The sequence below is a fragment of the Dromiciops gliroides genome, chromosome 4, assembly GCF_019393635.1.
Source record: "Dromiciops gliroides isolate mDroGli1 chromosome 4, mDroGli1.pri, whole genome shotgun sequence".
Lineage (NCBI taxonomy): Eukaryota > Metazoa > Chordata > Mammalia > Microbiotheria > Microbiotheriidae > Dromiciops > Dromiciops gliroides.
Window position 1 is genome coordinate 15378103 of NC_057864.1, and position 21913 is coordinate 15400015.

At 44.2% G+C, this 21913-nt stretch overlaps 1 protein-coding gene across 2 annotated transcripts in view; it reads right to left on the reverse strand.

Moving 5' to 3' along the window:
- The window catches only part of ALG6 (ALG6 alpha-1,3-glucosyltransferase), a 53483-nt gene extending 35215 nt beyond the window's left edge, over window positions 1–18268 (reverse strand). For both annotated transcript variants that reach the window (XM_044004893.1, XM_044004892.1), the window contains exons 1-2: window positions 18155–18268; window positions 13723–14000 (exon numbers count right to left, since the gene is read on the reverse strand). In XM_044004893.1, the coding sequence (XP_043860828.1) occupies window positions 13723–13804 (82 nt within the window). In that variant the 5' untranslated portion in view covers window positions 13805–14000; window positions 18155–18268. The remainder of the gene's footprint in view (window positions 1–13722; window positions 14001–18154) is intronic.
- Window positions 18269–21913: the final 3645 nt, after the last annotated feature.

Sequence of the window (21913 nt, forward strand, 5' to 3'; positions counted from 1 at the left end):
AAATAAGGTCAAAATGGATACACGATTTAGACATAAGAGGTGATACCATAGGTAAATTAGGAGAGAAAGAAATAGTCTACCTATCAGACCTTTGGAAAGGAAAACAGTTTATGACCAAACAAGAGATAGAGTATAGTATAAAATGCAAAATGGATGATTTTGATTACATTAAATTAAAAAATTTTTGTACAAACAGAAGCAATGCATCCAAAATTAGAAGGGAGGCAAGAAAGCTGGGAAACAATTTTTGTGGCCAGTACTTCTGATAAAGGCCTCATCTCTAAAATATATAGGGAACTAAATAAAATTTATAAGAATCTAAGTCATTCCCCAATTGAGAAATGGTCAAAGGATATGAACAGGCAGTTTTCTGATGGAGAAACCAAAGCTATCTATTCCCATATGAAAAAATGCTCTAAATCTCTAATGATTAGAGATGTGATGAAATAATGGGATTTAGCAGATACTCAAAGACCCACCTGGAGATTAATCTATACTGATTGAATCAAGTGAGAGTGATTGACTGCTAATTAAGCCTACTTCAAGTTAATTGGATTGTAATCACACCTGGCTATCCCTTAAGACGGTATTGTTCTCAGAAACTAGACTGTGAACTCAACTTGAGGACACCTTCAAAGACAATGGATTTGGATGATGCCAACCAATCACCCTGAAGCAGTGTGTAAGGACCGCCTCTGTTCCAGACCTATAAAAAGCTTCCACAATCAGCTTGCTAGGGGGTTCCTGATTAAAGCAAGCTCGTGGAGGAGGACTTGAGGAAGAACCCAACCAGGCTGTAACTCTAGACTAGACTGGAGCTGAAGCTTCTGATTTAAGGCGACCACAATTTAGATTTTAAACATCACAGAGAGATGCAAATTAAAACAACTCTGAGGTACCACCTGACACCTATCAGATTGGCTCAAATGACAAAAAAGGAAAATAATAAATGTTGGAGAAGCTGTGGGAAAATTGGAACACTAATTCATTGTTGGTGGAACTGTGAACTGATCTAACCATTCTGGAGAGCAATTTGGAATTATGCCCAAAGGGTGATAAAGCTGTGCATACCCTTTGACCCAGCGATACCACTTTTGGGTCTTTTTCCCAAAGAAATCATGGAAGGGGGAAAGGGACCCACATGTACAAAAATATTTATAGCTGCTCTTTATGTGGTGGCAAGGAATTGGAAGTTGAGGGGGTGCCCATCAATTGGGGAATGGCTGGACAAGTTGTGGTATATGAATACAATGGAATACTATTATGCTGTAAGAAATGATGAGCAGGAGGAGTTCAGAGAAACCTGGAGGGTCTTGCGTGAGCTGATGATGAGTGAGATGAGCAGAACCAGAAGAACATTGTACACAGTATCATCAACACTGAGTGTTGATCTACTGTGATGGACTATATTCTTCTCACCAATGCAATGGTACAGAAGAGTTCCAGGGAACTCATGATGGAAGAGGATCTCCAAATCCAAGGGAAAAAAAAAGAACTGCGGAGTATAGATGCTGAATGAACCATACTATTTCTTTTGTTTTTGGTGCTGTTGTTTTTTTTCTATTTTGAGGTTTTTCATCACTGCTCTGATTTTTTTCTCTTATAACATGACTAATGCAGAAATAGGATTAATGTTATTATGTGTATGTATGTGTGTGTGTGTGTGTGTGTGTGTGTGTGTGTGTGTGTGTGTGTATATATATATATATATATATATATATATAAAACCTATATCAGATTACCTGCTGTCTAGGGGAGGGGGGAGGGAGGGGAGGGAAGTAGAAAAATATGAAATTGTAAAGCTTGTATAAACAAAAGATGAGAACTATCTTTACATGTAATGGAAAAAAAATAAAATACTTTATTAATTTAAAAAAAAAAAGAAAGTCAGCAGGGAAGGTCTCATTGGAGTAAGAGAGGAATGCAGCCTAGTGCAGGCCACACCCCAGCAAGCCAATGGCAAGATTTAGGGGCAACTGAATCTGCAGTGATGGTTTTCCAAACTCTCTGGCCTCAGATAGTAAGGGGGTTGGACAACTGGTCAGAATTATAGGAGTCCTTTAGCTGCTACTGGGGGCAAGACTCTGTTTCACTGTGCACATGAGGTTCTAGGTTGTAGTCCTAGAACAAGAAGCACACGAGAGTGAAGAGGAGGGAACAGGGACCTTGGTCACAGTTCCAGGATGGAAAAGAATGCTTGTGGTAATTCACAGACCAGAACACAGACCAGGAGATCAGTGACCACACCTCTCCTTAGATCATATTACCTTAAAAGAACTGAAAACTTACAGACCCCCAGAACCAGCTCTGAAAACAACAGCATCAATAACCCAAAGCGTGGGACAGTGTCCCCTCCACCATTGGAGCAGAGCCCAACTTTAACATGGAGTTCAAAGAAATAGGCTGGGAAAATGAACAAACAACAACAACAAAAATTTAGAAATTTAGAAAGTTAATATGGTGGCAGGGAAGATCAAAACACACTCAGAAAAAGACAACAAAGTCAAAATAGCTACATCCAAAGCCTCAAAGTGTGAATCAGTCAAAGGCCCAAAAAAGAATTCCTGGAAGAGCTCAAAAAGGATTTTAAAAGTCAAGTAAGACAGGTGGAGGAAAAAATGGGGAAAATAATAAAAGTGACTCAAGAAAATTATGAAAAAAGAGTCAACAGCTTGGTAAAGGAAGTAAACAAAAAATCTGAAGAAAATAATACCTTAAAAAACAGAATAGGGAGGCATCTAGGTGATGCAGTGAATAAATCACTGGCCCAGAATTCAGGAGGACCTGAGTTCAAATCTGGCCTCAGACACTTGACATTTACTAGCTTTGTAACCCTGGACAAGTCACTTAACCCTCACTGCCCTGCAAAACAAAACAAAAAACAGAATAGGCCAAATGGTAAATAAAAGAGGCACAAAAATCCACTCGAGAGAGCTCCTTACAAAGTAGAATTGACCAAATAGTAAAGTAGGTATAAAAGGTCAATGTAGAAAATAATTCCTTGAAAATTAGAATTGGGCAAGTAAAAACTAACAGCCCCATGAGACATCAAGAAACAATAAAACAAAATCAGAAGAATGAAAAAAGAGAAGAAAATGTGACAGATTTCATTGAAAAAACTGACCTAGAAAGTAGATGGAAGAGAGAGAATTTAAGAATTATTGATGACTACCTGAAAACCAGGATCAAAAGAAGAGCCTAGATATATTTCAAGAAATTATCAAGGAAAACAGTCACAATATCCTAGAACCAGATGGTAAAATAGAAATTGAAAGATTACTGATCACCTCCTGAAAGAGATCCCCAAATAAAAACTCCCAGGAATACCATAGCAAAATTCCAAAGCTCCTAGGCAACAATAACAAGAAAATATTGCAAGCCAGAAAGAAATAACTCAAATATTGTGGAACCACAGTCAGGATAACACAAGATTGAGCAGCTTCTATATTAAAGGATCCGAGGGCTTAGAATATGATATTCCAGAGAATTATAAGAAGATAAATAGGCAAGAGAAATCATCAGAGATTCAATAAGGTTAAACTGTTTAGATTCCTACCTGGGAAGTGGATAATTATAACTCCTAAAAACTTTATCATTATTAGGACAGTTAGAAGGAGTATACAAACAGCAGACCAAAGACATAAGTGTTAAGTTGACTATGATGGAAGGGTATCAAAAAAAATTAAATTAAAAGATGAAAAAGAGGGATACACTGAGAGAGGCAGAATGGAGTAAATTCTTTCACATAAAAGAGGCATGAAACAGCTTTTACAATGGAGGGGAAGATGGGGGCGGGTAGAGTGGCAAAAAATGCTTGAACCTTACTTTCATTGGAATTAGCCAAAGAAGATGGGTGCTGATAGAAGGAAGGGAGGACTGTGGGAAGTGGTGCTCAGAAGGAGGGACAGAGTAAAAGGAGATAATGGGAAAAAATAGGATGAAGGGAAATCCACAGTAATCATAACTGTGAAAAAATTTTACACTAAGTTTCTCTGACAAAGGCCTCATTTCTAAAATATATAGAGAACTGAGTCAAATTTATAAGAAAACAAGTCATTCTTCAATTGATAAATGGTCAAAGAATACAAATAGGCAGTTTTTAAACAAAGAAATTAAAGCTATGTCATATGAAAAAAATGTTCTAAATCACTACTGATTAGAGAAATGCAAATTTAAAAAACTCTGTGGTACCACCTCACACTTATCATATTGGCTAATATGACAGAAAAGGAAAATGACAAATGCCAGAGGGGACGTGGGAAACCTGGGTCACTAAAGCACTGTTGGTGGAGTTGTGAATTGATCCAACCACTCTCGAGAGCAATTTGAGACTACATCCAGAGGACTATAAAACTGTGCATACCCTTTGCTCCAGCAACACCACTGCTAGGTCTGCATCCCAACGAGAGTAAAAAAAAAATAAAAATAAAGGAAAGAGATTTATATGTACAAAAATATTTATAGAGGCTCTTCTTGTGGTAGCAAAGAATTATAAGTTGAGGGGATGCCCATCAATTGGGGAATGGTCGAATAAGTTATGTTATAGGATTGTGATGGAACACTATTGTGCTCTAAGAAATGACAAGCAGGATGCTGTTAGAAAAACCTGAACTTACATGAATTGATGCAAAGTGAAGTGAGTAGAAACAGGAGAACACTATACACAGTAACAGAAATACTGTATGATGATCAACTGTGAATGACTTAGCTATTCTCAGCAATACAATGATCAAAAACAATTCCAAAGGACTCATGATGAAAAATGCCATCCCCCTCCAGAAAAAGAACTGATAGAGTTTGAATACAGATCAAAGCATACTTCTTTTTTTTTAACTTTATTTTTCTTGGAGTTTTTGTCTGTGATTTCTTTCACAACATGACCAATATGGAAATATGTTTTGCATGATTGCACATGTATATCTCATATCAAATTGCTTGCCTTTTCAATGAGGGGCAAAGGGAACGGAAAGAGTGAGAGAATTTGGAACTAAAAGTTTTTTTAAAAAACCATTAAAAATCGTTTTTACATGTAATTGGAAAAAATATTTAAATATAAATGGAGAACTGTATTTCAATATAATTGTTTTCCTTTGTAATCCCCTTCTTGTACCGTTGACACCATCTCCTCCCTTCTCTTCCAGCAGATTGCCCCTTCAATCTTTCCCTATCTACTCTTGTCCTCCCAGCTGCCAACGAACATTCCCACCCACTAAACCTTCCATTTATCCCACCATTCCCTCATGCTTGCCCCGAGTCCCCAGGGGACAGGAAATGGAAGATGGCCTGCATTAACTGCTGAAGGAGGACCTGGGATCCACTTATAGGGCAATGGAGATACCTGTGGTCACTTTGGAAAAGGCCATTTGAGTTGAAGGTCGGTGATGCTCCTGCACCGACCTCTCTCTGGACTCTGGCCCATCTTGCTCAGTCACAGTCCCACCCCAGGTTTCAGTGAGGCCCAATGAGCTCAAGCACACCTCCATGCACCAGCATCTCTGGCTCAGCTTGCTTGTTATGCAGACTGTGTGTGGCTGTTTACAGATGTCTGAGGTCTTTCTTGTATTTTGTTTTCTGTGATGCCATATTGTAATTCATGTTCTATAAATCCAATCCATCTTCCTGATCTGCTGTCGAACCCTTCAACATGGCTTTCTTTATTCAATCCCTTACATTCGTGGGTAACAACCCCTGCCCTTCAGGTCTTCTGTATCTTGCCCAGGACATCATGCCTGGCATACAACAAGCACTACATAAATAGGGGTCACTGAGTAGAGGCAGGGTGAGGTCTGAGTGCTAACTCAATGTTTCTGCCTGTGTGCACAGCAAACAGGCATCTGGTGGCCATGGGGATTCAGAGCTTACATCATCAGCCACACTGCTCACAGTGGGAGAGAAAACGGGACCCATATGTCTCCTTTCTGCACCACTGCATTGGATGGGCCAGCCCCACTCCTGCTGCCACCCTCCTCTGGCCACTTTTGGCAAGGAGTCCTGGGAATCAGACTTCAGCTCAACAGGTCCTTCTAGGGCAGTGCGAGGTGTCCCAAGTCCCTGCAGGAGCCCCCTGGACCTCCAGGATCGATGCCCTTGGTTCCTGGGGAAGTCCATCTCTTCATCTTTGGAGCTTGCAGGCCAGCTGATTGGTGATGTGGGGTGCAAACAGCCACACTGAGCCGCCCAACCACTCTACCAGGCCCCACATGCCAGACCGTGCTTTCCCTTTCCAGCCCATCCAGCCCCCCAACTGCTCACTGAGGCCATCTTGTCACCTGCCTCTCCCCACCACCCACCCCTTTTGTTTTGCTGCAGAATTCACATCACTAGTGCTACTGCTTCTCGAATGAGCCTGTCAAGGGTCCGCCCTGACCATGAGCTCACCGTCCTCCTGGTTACTCCCTGCGGAGGTGGGTCATCTTCTCCGTTAGGATGGCAGTTCCACAAGGGCAGGGTTTATATTCCCAGCACAGAGTGCTTAATAAATGCTTTTTCTTTCAAGCATTAAGCTCATACTATGTGTCAAGCCTGGACAGTGGGGTGGTGCAATGGAGTACAACCAGGGCCTGGAGTCAGGATGGCTCTTCTTCCTGAGTTCAAATCTGGCCTCAGACACTAACTGTGAGACCCTGGGCAAGTCACTTCCCCCCATTTGCCTCAGTTTCCTCATTTGTAAAATGAGCTGGAGAAGGAAATGGCAAACCACTCCAGGATCTCTGCCAAGAAAGCCCTAAATGGGGTCAAGAAGAGTCAGACACAATTGAACAACAACAATACAGTTCTCAGAGCAAGAGGGTGGAAATCAGCCAGGAAGATGAGCAGGTATGGTCCCATGGAGTGCAGGGCCAACTGGCTTAATTCCTCGCAAGCATGGATGGTGGTGTTCTGGTCTGGAAGCTGTACTGGCAGCAAAGAGGCAGGACAACGACGGGGATGTATACTTCCAACGAGTACAGTGCCCAGGCGTGTGTTTCTAGAGTTTCGATGGAGACAAAAGACTCAAGCTGTTGCTATCTCCCTCCAAATGGGAACTTTCATTGCTGGGGAATTGTTTTGGAGGGAGAAGCTGAAGAAGGGCTCAGCCTTGTCTCAAAGGAAGGGGAGATGGCCCACACACTTAATGGAGATAAGAGTTTTGAGTCAAGCTCTCTTTAACAAGCAAGTTCCTTCTGGTCTTTCTACAGTCTCCCTGATGTATTCTACCCTAATTCAATCACCCCTGACAATTCTGACCAACACTAATGTCTTCTCATGCCTCATAGCATTTATTATCTCTGACACACATTTTGGCACTTAGGCTGCTTTGTATTTTCTCTGAAATGTTTCACATAAGTTTTTTCGCTCAAACAAAACTAGAAGTTTCTTCACGGTTCTGCATTTTCCATCAGTCATAAACATTCATAAACACAGTGCTATGGACTCATACACTGAAAAAATATTTTCAAAACCAAACTGAATCTAAAGGAGAAACGAAAGACAGATGATTCACAAACTACATTTTCCCTCAAATAACTGACAGATGACAATTTTATATTAGGTATTTCACATTAATAAAATTATTCATTAACATCAAGATTTCTCTATAATCTTTCCACCATTTAAAAAGGATATACCCCCTTTCTACAGTTCTTTGCTTGTTGAGGACCTAAGGTCAAAATGGATCTTATACAATTTCCTACACCTGAAAAGCCAAGTATCCAGATTTTCCCAAATTGCTCTAGACTTGTGGTCAATGTGGAGGAATTTATCACCATTCTCTACCAAAGAGAAGAATGGATAATGACTCTCTTTAGGGTTGAGAAACAAGTTTCTATCCAGAGTCTGACCTAGTTCAATAAATTCAGCTGACACTGGCTATGAAATTAGTACTTAAGTTTTTTTAAACTGCTAAAGTGCCCTTAAACCAACCCAGAAGGACAACCCAACTGTACCTAAGGGAGCTTCGCTTGGGAAGGGCAAAAAGGATTCCTACCACTGTGATTAATTCCACCAATTCATTTACACTAAATTCAGAATTAGACAAAGAAAATAGATTATTGTATATTTATATAGCTTCAACTTTGTGTTCAGTCTTATTCTCAAGAAAACTGCTCTGTTCAGCACACTTTTAGCATTCTTTTTATATTTTCATTATTATACTATGTAGGATTACGTTGAAATTTAAGAGGCAAATACTTCTTTTGGCTGTATATATTGCATACGATTATGCCTTAAAATGGAAAATCTTTATACTCTCAGAGAGCAGAATTTGGCTAAAATTGTCTACAATTGTGTTAACACTTTTAGGGAGAATGGGAATACTGCAAACTACAACATGTAAATGGAAGGAAATTAATCGTCAATAAACAATGCCTATCCTATCTTTAATGAGAACTATTCTGAAGGAAGCTATGCAGCACAGTGGAAAGAGTGTTAGGCCTGGAGTCAGGAAGACCTAAGTTCAAATCCAGCCTCAGACACTTACTAGCTGTATGACCCTGTTTACCTCAGTTTCCTCATCTGTAAAATGGAGAGAATAATACCTCCCAAGGCTGCTGTAAGGATCAAATGAGAGAATATTTATAAAGTGCTTAGCAGAGTGCCCGGTATAACAGCCGCTGCTTAATCTATGCTTATTTCCTTCCTTCCCAATACTTTTTAAAAGGTAAGCACTGAGCAGTGGTTCCTCAAACAACCAGCAGAGATTACGCCAAGTGTTTCCAACATTTACCTACATGATCCCCTCCGACGGCATCATCATGGTGTCAATGACTGACAGTCCTTGGGTGGGGCTTGTGTCCACTAAGCGATGCTGGGGACGCTCCTGGCTGCTCCTTTGGGAGCGGTTGTCTGCTGACTTTTTGTGACCAGGATCAAAGCATTTGGACAGTCAATGGGCAGCAATGTGAACAATTCAGGGAAAACAGAAGGTAACTATGCAAACGGTATATTGATATCAGACATGGGAAAAGAGTCAACGATGAGGAAAATGTAAAAAATGAGATCATATCAATGAGAGCTTTTCTTTTCTCTGGATCATGCTTGGCTTTGGGAGAAGGGAGGCATTTCCAAGGAAGTTTAACCCACAACCACTTTCCAATCATCACCTGAAAATACGACAAAGGGTAAACCAAAGCAAGAACTAAGAAAATACATTAAAGCAGCAAATCTGATTCAGAGCAGGATTCCACACGTCATAAGCACCCACAACAAGAAGATCACAGCTCTCCTAAGCAGTCATTCATTACTAACAAGGTTCTGAGCAAGTGACAGAATAGCTGGTTTGGGGCCAAGCACATCAGCTCACATCAATACAATGAAAAAGAAGGAATAAGAGTAAGAACCAAGAACAGCAGATGTGCTGAAGTTTTAAAGTCACAAAGGCATCAGACGATGATGGTGAAAAGTGCTATGAGATATTGGGCACTTTGGGGGATTCCTGGGTTCTCAGTTACTCTACCTGGGAAATAATAATTACGTACAACAGTGCCCCATAAAGTAAAATACCAGCACTTGGACACGTTAAAATGCCCCTTTTTCTTGTGATAGTGCTCCAGGAGGAAAGATGAGCAGCAGCCATCTCCTCACGGGGCAGGGATGGGCAAAAAAGTGTGGAAAAACTGCAGGGAAAGTCCTGCATCCCAAGGTAACCAAGAAACTGCAAGACGACACAGGAGATCCAAGAGAAATAGGTCCTTTCTATGAAAGTAACACATGCAGAACAAGGAGGAAAGGGACGCCATCTGCCTCCCTCAAGGCCAGCTCCCTCTCACCTCCTCTACATTCCATGAGCCACAGGGAAAGAACACCAGGGTGAATTGTAACCCCTCTTCTCCCAGCCTTGATTCTTGGACTGTCTAAATACACCACCATGATAGACTTGGCTCTAAGTAAAAAACACCTGTGAGAACACGAGGAAGAAAAAGGAAACCACAAGACTGCCAGGCGACATCCCTTGGACAGTTTGGGAGAAGAGGAAAAAAAAGTCCTCGCTGCCACATGGCCTGGCTGGGAGAATCTCTGAGGTAGATCAACACTAGGTGTGTGAAAAGTCAATGCTCTGTGTTTCCTCGATGGTGGGAGAAGGCGTGATTACTGGGAGCTTTCCTGGGCTGTTTTACAACTTTTGCAGGTTAGGAAGTACTGGTGATGACTGCCTGCCTTAAAACAAATGTACATGTAACTTTACTAAGCAAGTTTCATTGTATTGATGTTCAAAGGTGTTTTTAATAAAAGTTTAATTCTTTAAAATGTACCAGAGTTCTCATGTTCTGGCCTTCTAAGTATTCCTTAGGAGATTATCCACTTATTCCAATCGTGCTTCTATTTAGCACAAAATATTTTAGGAATTCCCTTCAAAGCCCAATTATTATTATAGTTATGAATTTAGTTATTAGTAATGCTGATGTTAATACATTACATGTGTATAGCACATTGCAGCTTAGGGAGTGCTTCCCCTTTATACTAGCCAATTTAATTCTCGACAACTGTGAGGTAGGCAGAACAGATATTATACTCATTTAACAGATGAAGTTACTGAGTCTTAGAGATGCAGAAAGACTTGACCAAGGCAAAGTGAGAACTCTGGCTTCCTGACTTAGAGCCCTCTTTCTTTCTTATTTTTTTTTGGCAGGGCAATGAGGGTTACGTGACTTGCTCAGGGTCACACAGTCACACAGTGGATAGAGCACTGACCCTGGAGTTAGGAGTACCTGAGTTCAAATCTGGCCTCAGACACTTAACACTTACTAGCTGTGTGACCCTGGGCAAGTCACTTAACCCCAATTGCCCCCCCCCACACACGAAAAAACCCAAACAAAAAAATAAGCGGATAACTGCTCGTCTGGCTCGTCAGCCTCATTCACCAGACATGACTCCAAGTTACTCCTATTTATTCCCTCAAAATAAAATGTGCCTTCAAAGAATGACAATTAAATACCAGTGGGGATATCTGAAAGAAAAGTGTGTCAAGGGCAATTTTAAAACTGTTCCAGAGAATGGCAGAATCCTGGGGATCAGTGCTGACCCAGCCAGAGTGGCTCAGGAACCCAGCTGCTCTGTATGACATTGCTTCTATTTCCCAAATAAGGTGAGAGGTTTTCTTTTTGTAGTCTTAATCATCTGGAAAAGCCCTTAGGAGAGGGGGAGAGAGGGAGGAGAGGGAGCAACAGTGATGCCACAAGGGAAAAGCATGGATGAAACCTTTTAAAAACAGAACCAAGAGGGGGCAGCTAGGTGGCGCAGTGGATGGAGCACTGGTCCTGGATTCAGGAGGACCTGAGTTCAAATCTAGCCTGAGACACTTGACACTTACTAGTTGTGTGACCCTGGGCAAGTCACTTAACCCTCACTGCCCCCCACCCCTCCCAAAAAAACAAACTAGAACTAAGCTCAGGATGGGGCACGGACAAGGGGAACCATTCTGCTAATGTCATGTTTGATTTTATACACTTTAAAAAACTTCCCCAGTAGAGGTTTTCTGTTCTCTGTAAACTGAAATGCTTGTGCTCACTGATGTCGAAATGCACAAAAAGCATTTCATGGGCCCCTCCTGGAATAAGGGAAGACGCCGCCGATGAGGAGGTAATGGGGAGGTGGGCATCCATCCCACCCTTGGCAGGAGGGCCATTGTCAAAACCATCACAGATCCATACAGGGAAAGGGCCCCAGGGGCTACCCAGTCCAAGCCTTCCACTTTATAGGGGAGGAAGCTGAGGTTCAGAAAGGTGAGTGACCTGCTCAAGGTCACAGAGGAGACGTGAACACAGTGACTTTGTGTGAAGGGCTACAGCTGTTCCACTTGACCTCAGGGCCAGTGTTTTATCCACCGCACCATCTAGCTGCTCCCTGGATGCTTCTTTTAAATACTGATATACCCGGGGTCACAAGTTGAAAATGTTTAGAAACCACTGAGTCGGGGACAGCTAGGTGGTGTGGTGGATAAAGCACTGGCCCTGGATTCAGGAGGACCTGAGTTCAAATCTGCCTTCAGACACTTGATATTTACTAGCTGTGTGACCCTGGGCAAGTCACTTAACCCTCAGTGCCCTGTAAAAAAACCCAACCCCCCCCAAAAAAAAAGCAGAAACAAATAAAAGAAGCATCCATAACCTTTTACTGTTGCCAAATTTTCTGCTAGCCCCATGTTCAGTTACGTGACTCCACATAGGGTTGTAATTAATAGTCTAAGAAGCTTTGATCTATCTCCTATGTGAAGAGAAGGGCAAGGCAGTGTACTAAACACAAGTCTCAAAAGCGCTTGGATGAAGTATAACACCCTGGCTCCCATCTACTCTCTTCCCTTCACAACTTTGACATGCACGGACAAGACAGGGGCTCTGGGGCTTCCACTCCTGGTTATTTTAAGTTTTGATTACATGAATACCTAGACTTATTTAAAAAATGAAATCCATATAAAAAGAATGAGGTACAAGAAAGGAAAAAGAGATGACTAAAGGAAATGAATAAAAGTGTCAGAAATGGGATAGCTGGGTGGCACAGTGGATAGAACACTGGCCCTGGAGTCAGGAGGACCTGAGTTCAAATCCAGCCTCAGATACTTGACACTTACTAGCTGTGTGACCCTGGGCAAGTCACTCAACCCCAATTGCCTCACCAAAAAAAAAAAAAAAAAAAAAATATATATATATATATATATATATATATAAAATATATAAAAGTGTCATAAACAAAGTATGTGAAGTTCAGAGGATACACCAGGGAAGCTGCAGATTCTCTCTCTCTCTCGACTGGAAAAGGCCCAGCTCTGTAAGGTGGATTCTCACGGTAAGGGCAGCCAGGCTGGTCAAAGGGCTCAAGCTCTCGCCCATGAGACCTAACTGTAGAACCTGGATGGGGTAGACTGGCCAAGACTCTGCGAACACAAGCGCTCAAAGGGCCATCCCAAAGAAGGGGCACAACTTAGCCTTCTGTGCCTCAAAAGAGAAGAGAAGCAGCAAACCGACTCTGCCGAAACAAATGTAAGGTTAAAGAAAGGGAAGCTTTCCTACCAATTAACAGCACCCAGAAGAGCATGGCTGGCCACCCTGGGAGGTGGCAGTCTCCCATCACTGCAGACAGTAAGACAGAAAATGCTGGCGCACCACGGGCACACACAAGGCAGAGGAGATTCACTTTCAGGGACAGGCTGAACTAGGCAGCATCTGGGGCTCCTCCTCCCTCCAGTTCTGAGACCCTGCTACACCTGCAGTCAATGCAGCCCCACACCTGCTTATAGACAGTGCCCTACAAGCCTCGTAGCTCTGCCTGACACCTGCTAATTCACAAGCTCAAAGGTTTAGAGACGGATGAGTGCATGGAAGCCTCTCATCCACTCTCTCATTTTACAGAGAAGGAACCCAAGTCCCAGCACAGCAGTGACACAGCTGATAAATGTGTCCTCAGGCATTTTCTAGCTGTGTGACCCTGGCTAAGTCCCTTAACCCTGTTTACCTCAATGTGCTCATCTGTAAAATGAATTGGAAAACCACTCCTGCACTCATTGATCAACCCTTCCTAAGAGGCAGGCTCTGCCCGGGGTGAGCACCTCCTTTACCACTACCCAGGGGGCTGTGCAACTAAAAAGAAGGAAACAAGGTTCCACTGAACATTGTATCTAGAAGCTACTTTCTTACTTTATCAGTGAGACCCAGACTTTTTTTCTTTTCTCTGTTTTCTGAATTACACAATTGCAAATTGTTACCAAGGAGAAAGCACTGTTACCTCTTTAAAGCCATAAACACACCTTACCTGAGTAAGAATTCAGAGAGACCACCCATCGGACTGTCAGTCCTAGCAGGACTGCGATGGCCATTGACTGCCATTCTTTCATGCTTTCTCTTCCCTGGGACTACAAAGAAAGGACGGGCCACAGATGCTTCTTAAAAGTACTTTCAAAGAGGCACACTTCATTCACCTCAAAACTCTTTCCTTGAGCAGAGAAAAATGTCAATATTCAAGGTGTTCTCACTTTTCTGTAGCTTCCAAGTGTAGAATCAGAGTGTGGTTGTCTGTTATGACAATGCAATCTAAGGAGAGAAAAGAAAAAGTAAAGTCAATGATTTTAAATATCAAAGAGTTTAAGATTTATATGAATCACAAGGGTCAAACCATCAGATCAGCACTGACTTTAAAAATGGGGTGGGAGAAAGGTACTGTGGAAAGTGCCAGCTCTGCTAATTATTATCCGTGTGGCCTTGGACGAGCCACCTAACTTCTGTGGGCCTCAGTTTCCTCATTTATAAATGGAGGGAAGAATCGGCTAGATGATCTCTTCCTGTTTGAAATCCAATGGCCTAAATATGAACTCTAAGTATGATTCCCTTCTCAAATTTCAACCAAAACAAATAAAAGATGGCTGGCTGAGCAAGAATATGCCAGCAATTAAGGAGTATGACAGACCCAACTACCTGTCTGATATCTGAATTAGAGAATCTAGGATACAAAGACAATCATTCCAGGCTAAAGCTCATTCACTGGGGCGGCTAGGTGGTGCCACAGAGCAGAGTGCCAGGCTAAGAGTCAGGAAGACTCACCTTCCTGAGTTCAAATCTGGCCTCAGACACTTCCTAGCTGTAATGACCCTGTATGGGCAAGTCACTTAACCCTGCCTGTCTCAGTTTCCTCATCTGTAAAATGAGCTGGAGAAGGAAATGGCAAACCATTGCAGGATCTCTGCCAAGAAAACCCCCAACGGGGTCAAGAAGAATCAAACACAACCGAAACAACTAAACAACAACAAAGCACATTAATTACAACAAAGGTATTTCTTTACACAAACATAACCAAAACCCCTGCTGCTGGCAAAGACTTGATTCTGAGTGAGGACACATTGGTACTAAAGAGAAATGAAAATCTGCTATTAAATTCCTTGGAGAAATACTCGGAAATGTAATTTCTTGACTTTTGGTTCTCTTTCTTCTTCCTCACTCTATTTCGTGCTGACAAGGTCCAGCCGGCAACTCAGACAACATCCCCAGTATAATTTAGCAATACAAGAACAACATCTGGGGAGAAAAAAACTGTGCCATGAAATCTCAGGGTGAGCAGTAAAACATCACCAGGTGCTGACAAGTCTCACTTTATCAGTCCTTTTCCAAAATGGGGTTTGGGAAGGAAATGGACAAAAGGAAAGGTCTGTTCCCCTAGGGCCAAACAGTGTGCACATTATTCAGCGGAGAAACTTTAATCTAAGTAACTGAATGTTAAAAAGTCAGGTCAGGTCGCAGCCATCGAAACTGTCCCGTCTTCTCATCTTGAGCCTTTCTTCCGGATTGATGCTGATTTTTAGCTTTGCATTAGATTCTGAGTAGGACAGGACCTTGGAGCCATGTCTGGTCCAAGGGAGGAAGCAGCATCCATCCATTTATCCAGTGGTCATCTTCCCCTGGTACGTAGATGGCTGGGTCTGACGTAGCTGCCAGATCAGCAAGCAGTCCTGCTCTGTTGATCCTGAATCCATCTGCTGGCCAAGATGGCAGGAGGGTGGGAGGACCCACAGGTCCTCCTGAAAGGATAAAGCAAAAGAGGAGCGGGGCAGCTGGTGGCGCAGCGGATAGAGCACCAGCCCTGGATTCAGGAGGACCTGAGTCCAAATCCAGCCTCAGACACTTGACTCGTACTAGCTGTGTGACCCTGGGCAAGTCACTTAACCCTCACTGCCCCACAAAAAAAAAAAAAAGAGGAGCAGACCAATCAGTGATTACCAAATAAAGGGAGAACCCCCAAGGAGCCCCTTCTTTCAGCCTCAATCACCCAAAAGAGATGCCTTGAAGTCTGGAGGCACAAAGGGAGCCCAGCCAAAGGAGCAGGAATGAAGCAACCAGGGCCGTCAGGCTCCCCCAGCCTAAGAGCCAGCAGCCGGGAGGCCCCAGTAAGTAAAGCCAAGAGCAAAGAAGCACCCGGGCGGGGCAGAGTAGGAGGGAAGGTGGCCAACCTGGTAAGGCATCTACCTGTCAGTCAGTCCTACAGCCCCTGCCTCCCTCAAAGGGCTCTCAGCACTGTGCGCCAGGAGCATGGAGCTGAGCCTGGCACCTGGGAGCACTATGGTCTCAGCAGACACTAGAGGGCCAGCAATAAGACAATGGACACCAAAGCTAGGCCTGCAGCCCCATCAAGGCCTGATAAAAAGGCCCAATTCTGGAAGGGAATCGTGAAACACGAATGAACAGAAGACAACACCAACAATAAGAAATGACACCCAGGGGCAGCTAGGTGGCGCAGTGGATAGAGCACCGGCCCTGGAGTCAGGAGGACCTGAGTTCAAATCTGGCCTCAGACACCTAACACTTACTAGCTGTGTGACCCTGGGCAAGTCACTTAACCCCAATTGCCTCACTAAAAAAAAAAAAAGAAAAAAAAGAAATGACACCCAGTGTATAAGCCGAGAGGTAATAAATAATTTCCCAGTGACGGCTGACTGATCCATAGGTATAAAACTATGGCTTGTCCACAATGTCTACTAAAATTTCTGGAAGAGATTAAAAAAGGAGAATCTAAGTGAAATGAGAACTCTATAGGAAAAAACCAGTTTAGCACAAAAGGTGTAAAATCTTACACAATCAACAGCTTCCTGAAAATTAGAATGGACAAACAAAATAAATGACTCCATGAGACAAAAAATACTAAAACAAATTTGAAATACCGAAGAAAAAACCATTAAATTATCTCCTATTGAAAACAACTGATCTACAAAATGGATCAAGGAGAAGTCATCTAAGAATCATTAACACTACCAGAAAACTCGGACCCAAGCAGCAGAAAACTATGTCCATTTGTTTTACTTGCCTACGCCTATTTGTTACAAGGCCTAGATTTTTCTTTTTTTTAATGTAAGTAGATTTGGTGGGAGGAAGTAGTAAAAAAAATTAATTAAAAAAAAGGACAATGAACTTCTGGTACATATTTCCTTCCTCTGGGTAAAAAGGTGAGACAGCCCCCCCCCCAGGCTGGATCACAATTCTGGCTGATTTCACATAACTTTTGCACCTGGAAATCCAGACTCCAACCCGTGGCCAAATCTTAGAATCAAGGGCCACTTTGTGCAAAAGGTCATTCCCAGGAGTGGCTGGTGCCTTCTCCTGTAAAACAACTGTGTAGACACAGTCTGTGGGTATCTTTTATCAATGGAATTATAATAGTTTATAATGATGAGCCAATCAAGTGGCATCACACCTGAGCTCTGCAAACCTCAGTATTTATAAATGCTAGCTGTTGGTGTTTGTTGTACAAGGTACTGTTTGCAAAGTGCTTTATGTATTATTTAATTCCTCATTTAATAAGCTCAGATAACCCTGTGAGGTAGGTCCTGTTACTATCATCTCCATTTAATAGATAATGAAACTGAGGCCAAGCTTAAGTGACTTGTTCAGGCTAACACAGTGTCTGAAGCAGGATTTGAACTCAGGTCTTGCTAACACCAAGGCCTATCTTTGCATAGTGAGTACTTCCTAAATGCTCACTGACGGTGATAAACACATAGCAGTGCTCCTGCAGCCATATAAAAGGATTTAGGGAGCAGCAGGTGGTGCAGCGGGAAAGATCCGAGTTCGAATCCTGCCTTGGGCACTTCCTAGACGGTGTAACCGTCGTGAGATTGCCTCTAGCACAGTCCCTGGCATACAGCAGGCTCTAAAGAAGATGCCCCTCTACGTAAAATGGGGCCAGTCACGGCACCTTCCTTTGGGGTTTCCGTGGCTACACTAGCTCTGTCCACGCTCGCTGTTAAAGGTCCTGTCTCCTCCCTCCCGTGACGTGGGGCCCGAACAGGGTCGGAACCGATCCCCGGGGCGGGGGGAGGGAAGGGGGGGGCATGTCTGTTACATTCCCGGGGCGGCTCCGGGGACTCGGTGTCCTCCTCGGTAGAGTGGGGGAAAGGTGGCCGAGGGCTGCGTGGGCCCTCTCGGCTGTGGGCCGTGGGGGGAGGGATCTGGGGAACAGAAGGTGCGGGGGGGGGGGAAACCCGCGGCGGGGCGCAGAGGTGAGAAGCGCGCTGCGCATGCGCCCTGGGCGGTCCCCCCCCCCCCCCCCGCCGCTCTCCCCGTGGCTGGAGGCCACGACATCCCATACGGTCCCAGCCACACGAAGGAGGCCGGCTGCCCCCGCTCTCCTTCCCCTTCTTGCACGCCGGGAGCCGGGCCGGCCTCACAAGCTAGCCTCCCTCCTCCCCAGTCCAGACTCTTACCCCGCTGTTCTCAAAGACCCCGCCGGCCCTCAGGCTTCCCGCCCGCCGCCTCCTTCCGAGAGTGCGCCTGCGCGCTGGCCCTGTCGAGGGCTCAGCCCCGCCCTCAGCGCGCGCGCACGCGCAAGGACGAGCACGCCGGACGTCCTTTCCGAGAGGACTGGGCGAGGAGGAGAGACACCGAGAGGTGGGCGGGGCATGTGGGGGGCGGGGCCTGGACGCGGAGCAGGCTGCGAGGGTGAGCCCGGGGGCAGGTGGAAATCCCCCTGCTCGGCTTTCCTGGGAGTCCGGCCAGGACCTTAGGAGAGGCTTAGCATTCCTGCGTGGGGCTGGCCAGCGGCGACTCGGGAATCCCCTGGCCCCGAGAGCGGCCGCTGTCCGACCATGCCAGCCTGGAACCCGCTACTGAGTGCGGCGTTCAATGCCCAGAGAGTGGCCTTTGCGCATGCCCCCTCCCAGGACTAAACTGCCCGTCTCCAGGGGGCTCCCTGCGTGACACTGAGCCTCCCTGGTCTCCAGGCGCGCAGCTGGTTATTTTGTATCCACAGGCCTCTTGTAGGCAACAGCGGGAGTCCCCTTTTATCTCACAACATTCCGGGGGCTAGATGGGGAAACCGAGGCAGGCAGGGGCAGGGACTTGCCCAGGGTCACACAGCTGCGAAGTGTCGGCAAGTCACATTTGAACTGGGTCTTTCTGACTCTGGGCCCAGAGGACTGTCCGCGGGCCAATTAGATGAGAGAGAGATATGATTGGTAGATGATTGATAGATGGATGCGAGGATGGAGAGCTAGTTATTCATGTTTCGTTTATCTTCTATTTATATATGTAAATATATGCCTGTGTTTCTGTGCATACGCATGCAGAGGTACAGATGATCCAACGTGGTAGATGGAGGCACAAGTATAGCCGGAGGTGGGGATGGAGAAGGAAGCATAGATGAGATAGAAATAGAGTTGTCCGCCCTGCAAAAGAGAGCAGGGGTCTTTCCCTCTGGTGCCTCCATCCCTAGCACAGAGCACTATGCCCCGCACGCACGGGGCAGGAGGTTCACACCACTCAGAGAATCCTGTTCTTCCTCCAAGACTCCTCCCTGCCCCCCCCCCCCCAGTGTAAAGCCTTTGGGCTCCGCCCCCTGAAGCGCCCTTCCTCCCAGCTACATCCTACCTCCCATGGCTAGTCAGTGATCTCACCATTAGACCGCGATCCCCGCATAACACTTTTCTATTGGTATGCCCGGCACTGCCCATGCTTTGAACACAATAAGCGTTTAATAAATGCTTTTATTCATTCTTTTATGGTGGACAGGAAATTAATGCAACTTAATGGGGGGGAGGGGTCATAGCACTCGAGCTGAATTTATAGGATGATCTCCAAGGCCCCTGAGCCTGTGGCCATTTAGGATCCAGAGAAGCCTCACCTGCTTTTCCTTGACCCAGCCCCAACCCCAGTGCCCACTGGGAGATTCCTGACCTTTCAGATCTCTTCTTCTTGGGTCCAGCACCTTCATTCATTCCTCCTTCAAGGTCAGCCTCCTGTAGCGAACTGAAAAGCACAATCAACTAGGAGTCCAGAGACCTGGGTTCAGATCCTGCCTCTGCTACCCACCGGCGCTGCGGCCCTCGGAAAGGTCACTTCACCTTCTCCGGGCCTCAGTTTCCTTGTCTGTAAAACGATAGGAAGGGGCTTGGTGATCTCTCAAGTCCTTCCCCGTTAAATGCTCACAACGACCGTCAAGCCTTTGCTATCATGAAGACACAGAGACCTAGATTTGGAGGCAGAGGCCTTGGATTTGAATCATAGTGGCCTGGGGAAAGTCAGTCAGTCAGTCAGTCAATAAATATTTATCAAGGCTAGGTGCTTGGTAAAGGTAAAGTGCCTTATGGCTACAAAGAGAAGCAAAACACAGTCCCTGATGTCAAGGAATTTATTATGGTCTGACAGGAGCAAATAATTTCCTTTCTGGGTCTCAGTTCCTCCTCTGTAAAATGAGGAGCCTGGGCTACACGACCTCTAAGGTCCTTTCTTGGGGCAGCTGGATGGTGCAGTGGATAGAGTGCGGGACCTCAAGTCAGGAAGACCTGAGTTCAAATCTGGCTTCAGACACTTACTAGCTCTGTGACCCTGGGCAAGTCATTTAACCCTGTTTGCCTCAGTTTCCTCATCTGTAAAATGAGCTGGAGAAGGAAATAGCAAACCACTCCAGTATCTTTGCCAAGAAAACCCCAATGGGGTCACCAAGAGTCAGACATGACTGAAAAACACCAACAAGGTCCTTTCTAGCCCTAAAACTGTGCTCCTATGAACAGACTGTGTAACATTTTGGACAAAATCAGTTAATTTTTCTGGATCTCAGGCTCCCCGCCTATCACATAAAATGGTCAAATTTCTTTCTTTCTTTCTTTCTTTCTTTCTTTCTTTCTTTCTTTCTTTCTTTCTTTCTTTCTTTCTTTCTTTCTTTCTTTCTTTCTTTCTTTTTTTGGTGGGGCAATCAGGGTTAAGTGACTTGCCCAGGGTCACACAGCTAGTTAAGTGTCAAGTGTCTGAGTGGATTTGAACTCAGGTCCTCCTGAATCCAGGGCCAGTGCTCTATCTACTGTGTTACCTAGCTGCCCCTTCTTTCTTTCTTTCTTTCTTTCTTTCTTTCTTTCTTTCTTTCTTTCTTTCTTTCTTTCTTTCTTTCTTTCTTTCTTTCTTGTGAGGCAGTTGGGGTTAAGTGACTTGCCCAGGGTCACACAGCTAGTAAGTGTTAAGTGTCTGAGGCCGGATTTGAACTCAGGTCCTCCTGACTCCAGGGCCGGTGCTCTATCCACTGCACCACCTAGCTGCCCCTTCTTTTTTTTTTATCATAAAAGTATTTTATTATTTTCCAGTTACATATAAAGATCATTTTCAACAATTGTTTTTTTTATAACATTTTGAGTTCCAAATTTTTCTCCCTCCATCCCTTCCCTCCCCTGTGTCCAAGACAGAAAGCAATCACATTAAATCACATGTACAATCATATCAAACCTATTTCTGCATTAGTCATGTTGTGAAAGAAGAATCCAAACAAAAGGGGAAAAAAATCAAAAAAGAAAAAAAGGTAGAAATAGTATGGTTCAATCTGAATTCAGATTCCACAGTTCTTTTTTCTGGATGTGGAGAACATTTTCCATCAAGAGTCCTTTGGAATTGTCTTAGATCATTGTATTGCTGAGAAGAACTAAGTCTATCACAGTTGATCATCACACAATGTTGCTGTTACCGTGTACAATGTTCTCCTCATTCTGCTCACTTCACTCAGCATCAGTCCATGTAAGTTTTTCCAGGTTTTTCTGAAATCTGCCTGCTCATCATTTCTTATAGCACAATAGTATTCCATTACATTAATATACCACAACTTGTTCAGGGCATTCCTTTGATTTCCAATTCTTTGCTACCACAAAGAGAGCTGTTATAAATATTTTTGTACATGTGGGTCCTTTTCCCTTTTTTGTGATCTCTTTGGGATATAGACCTAGTAGTGGTATTACTGGGTCAAAGGGTATGCATATCCCCATAGCCCTTTGGACATAGTTCCAAATTGTTCTCCAGAATGGTTGGATCAGTTCACAACTCCACCAACAATGCACTAGTGTTCCAATTTTTCCACAGTTTGTCCAACACTTATTATTTTCCTTTTTTGTCATATTAGCCAATCTGATAGGTATGAGATGGTAATCAACATCATCTATTTTACATTTCATAATATTCTCTATCTCTTGTTTGGTCACAAATTCTTC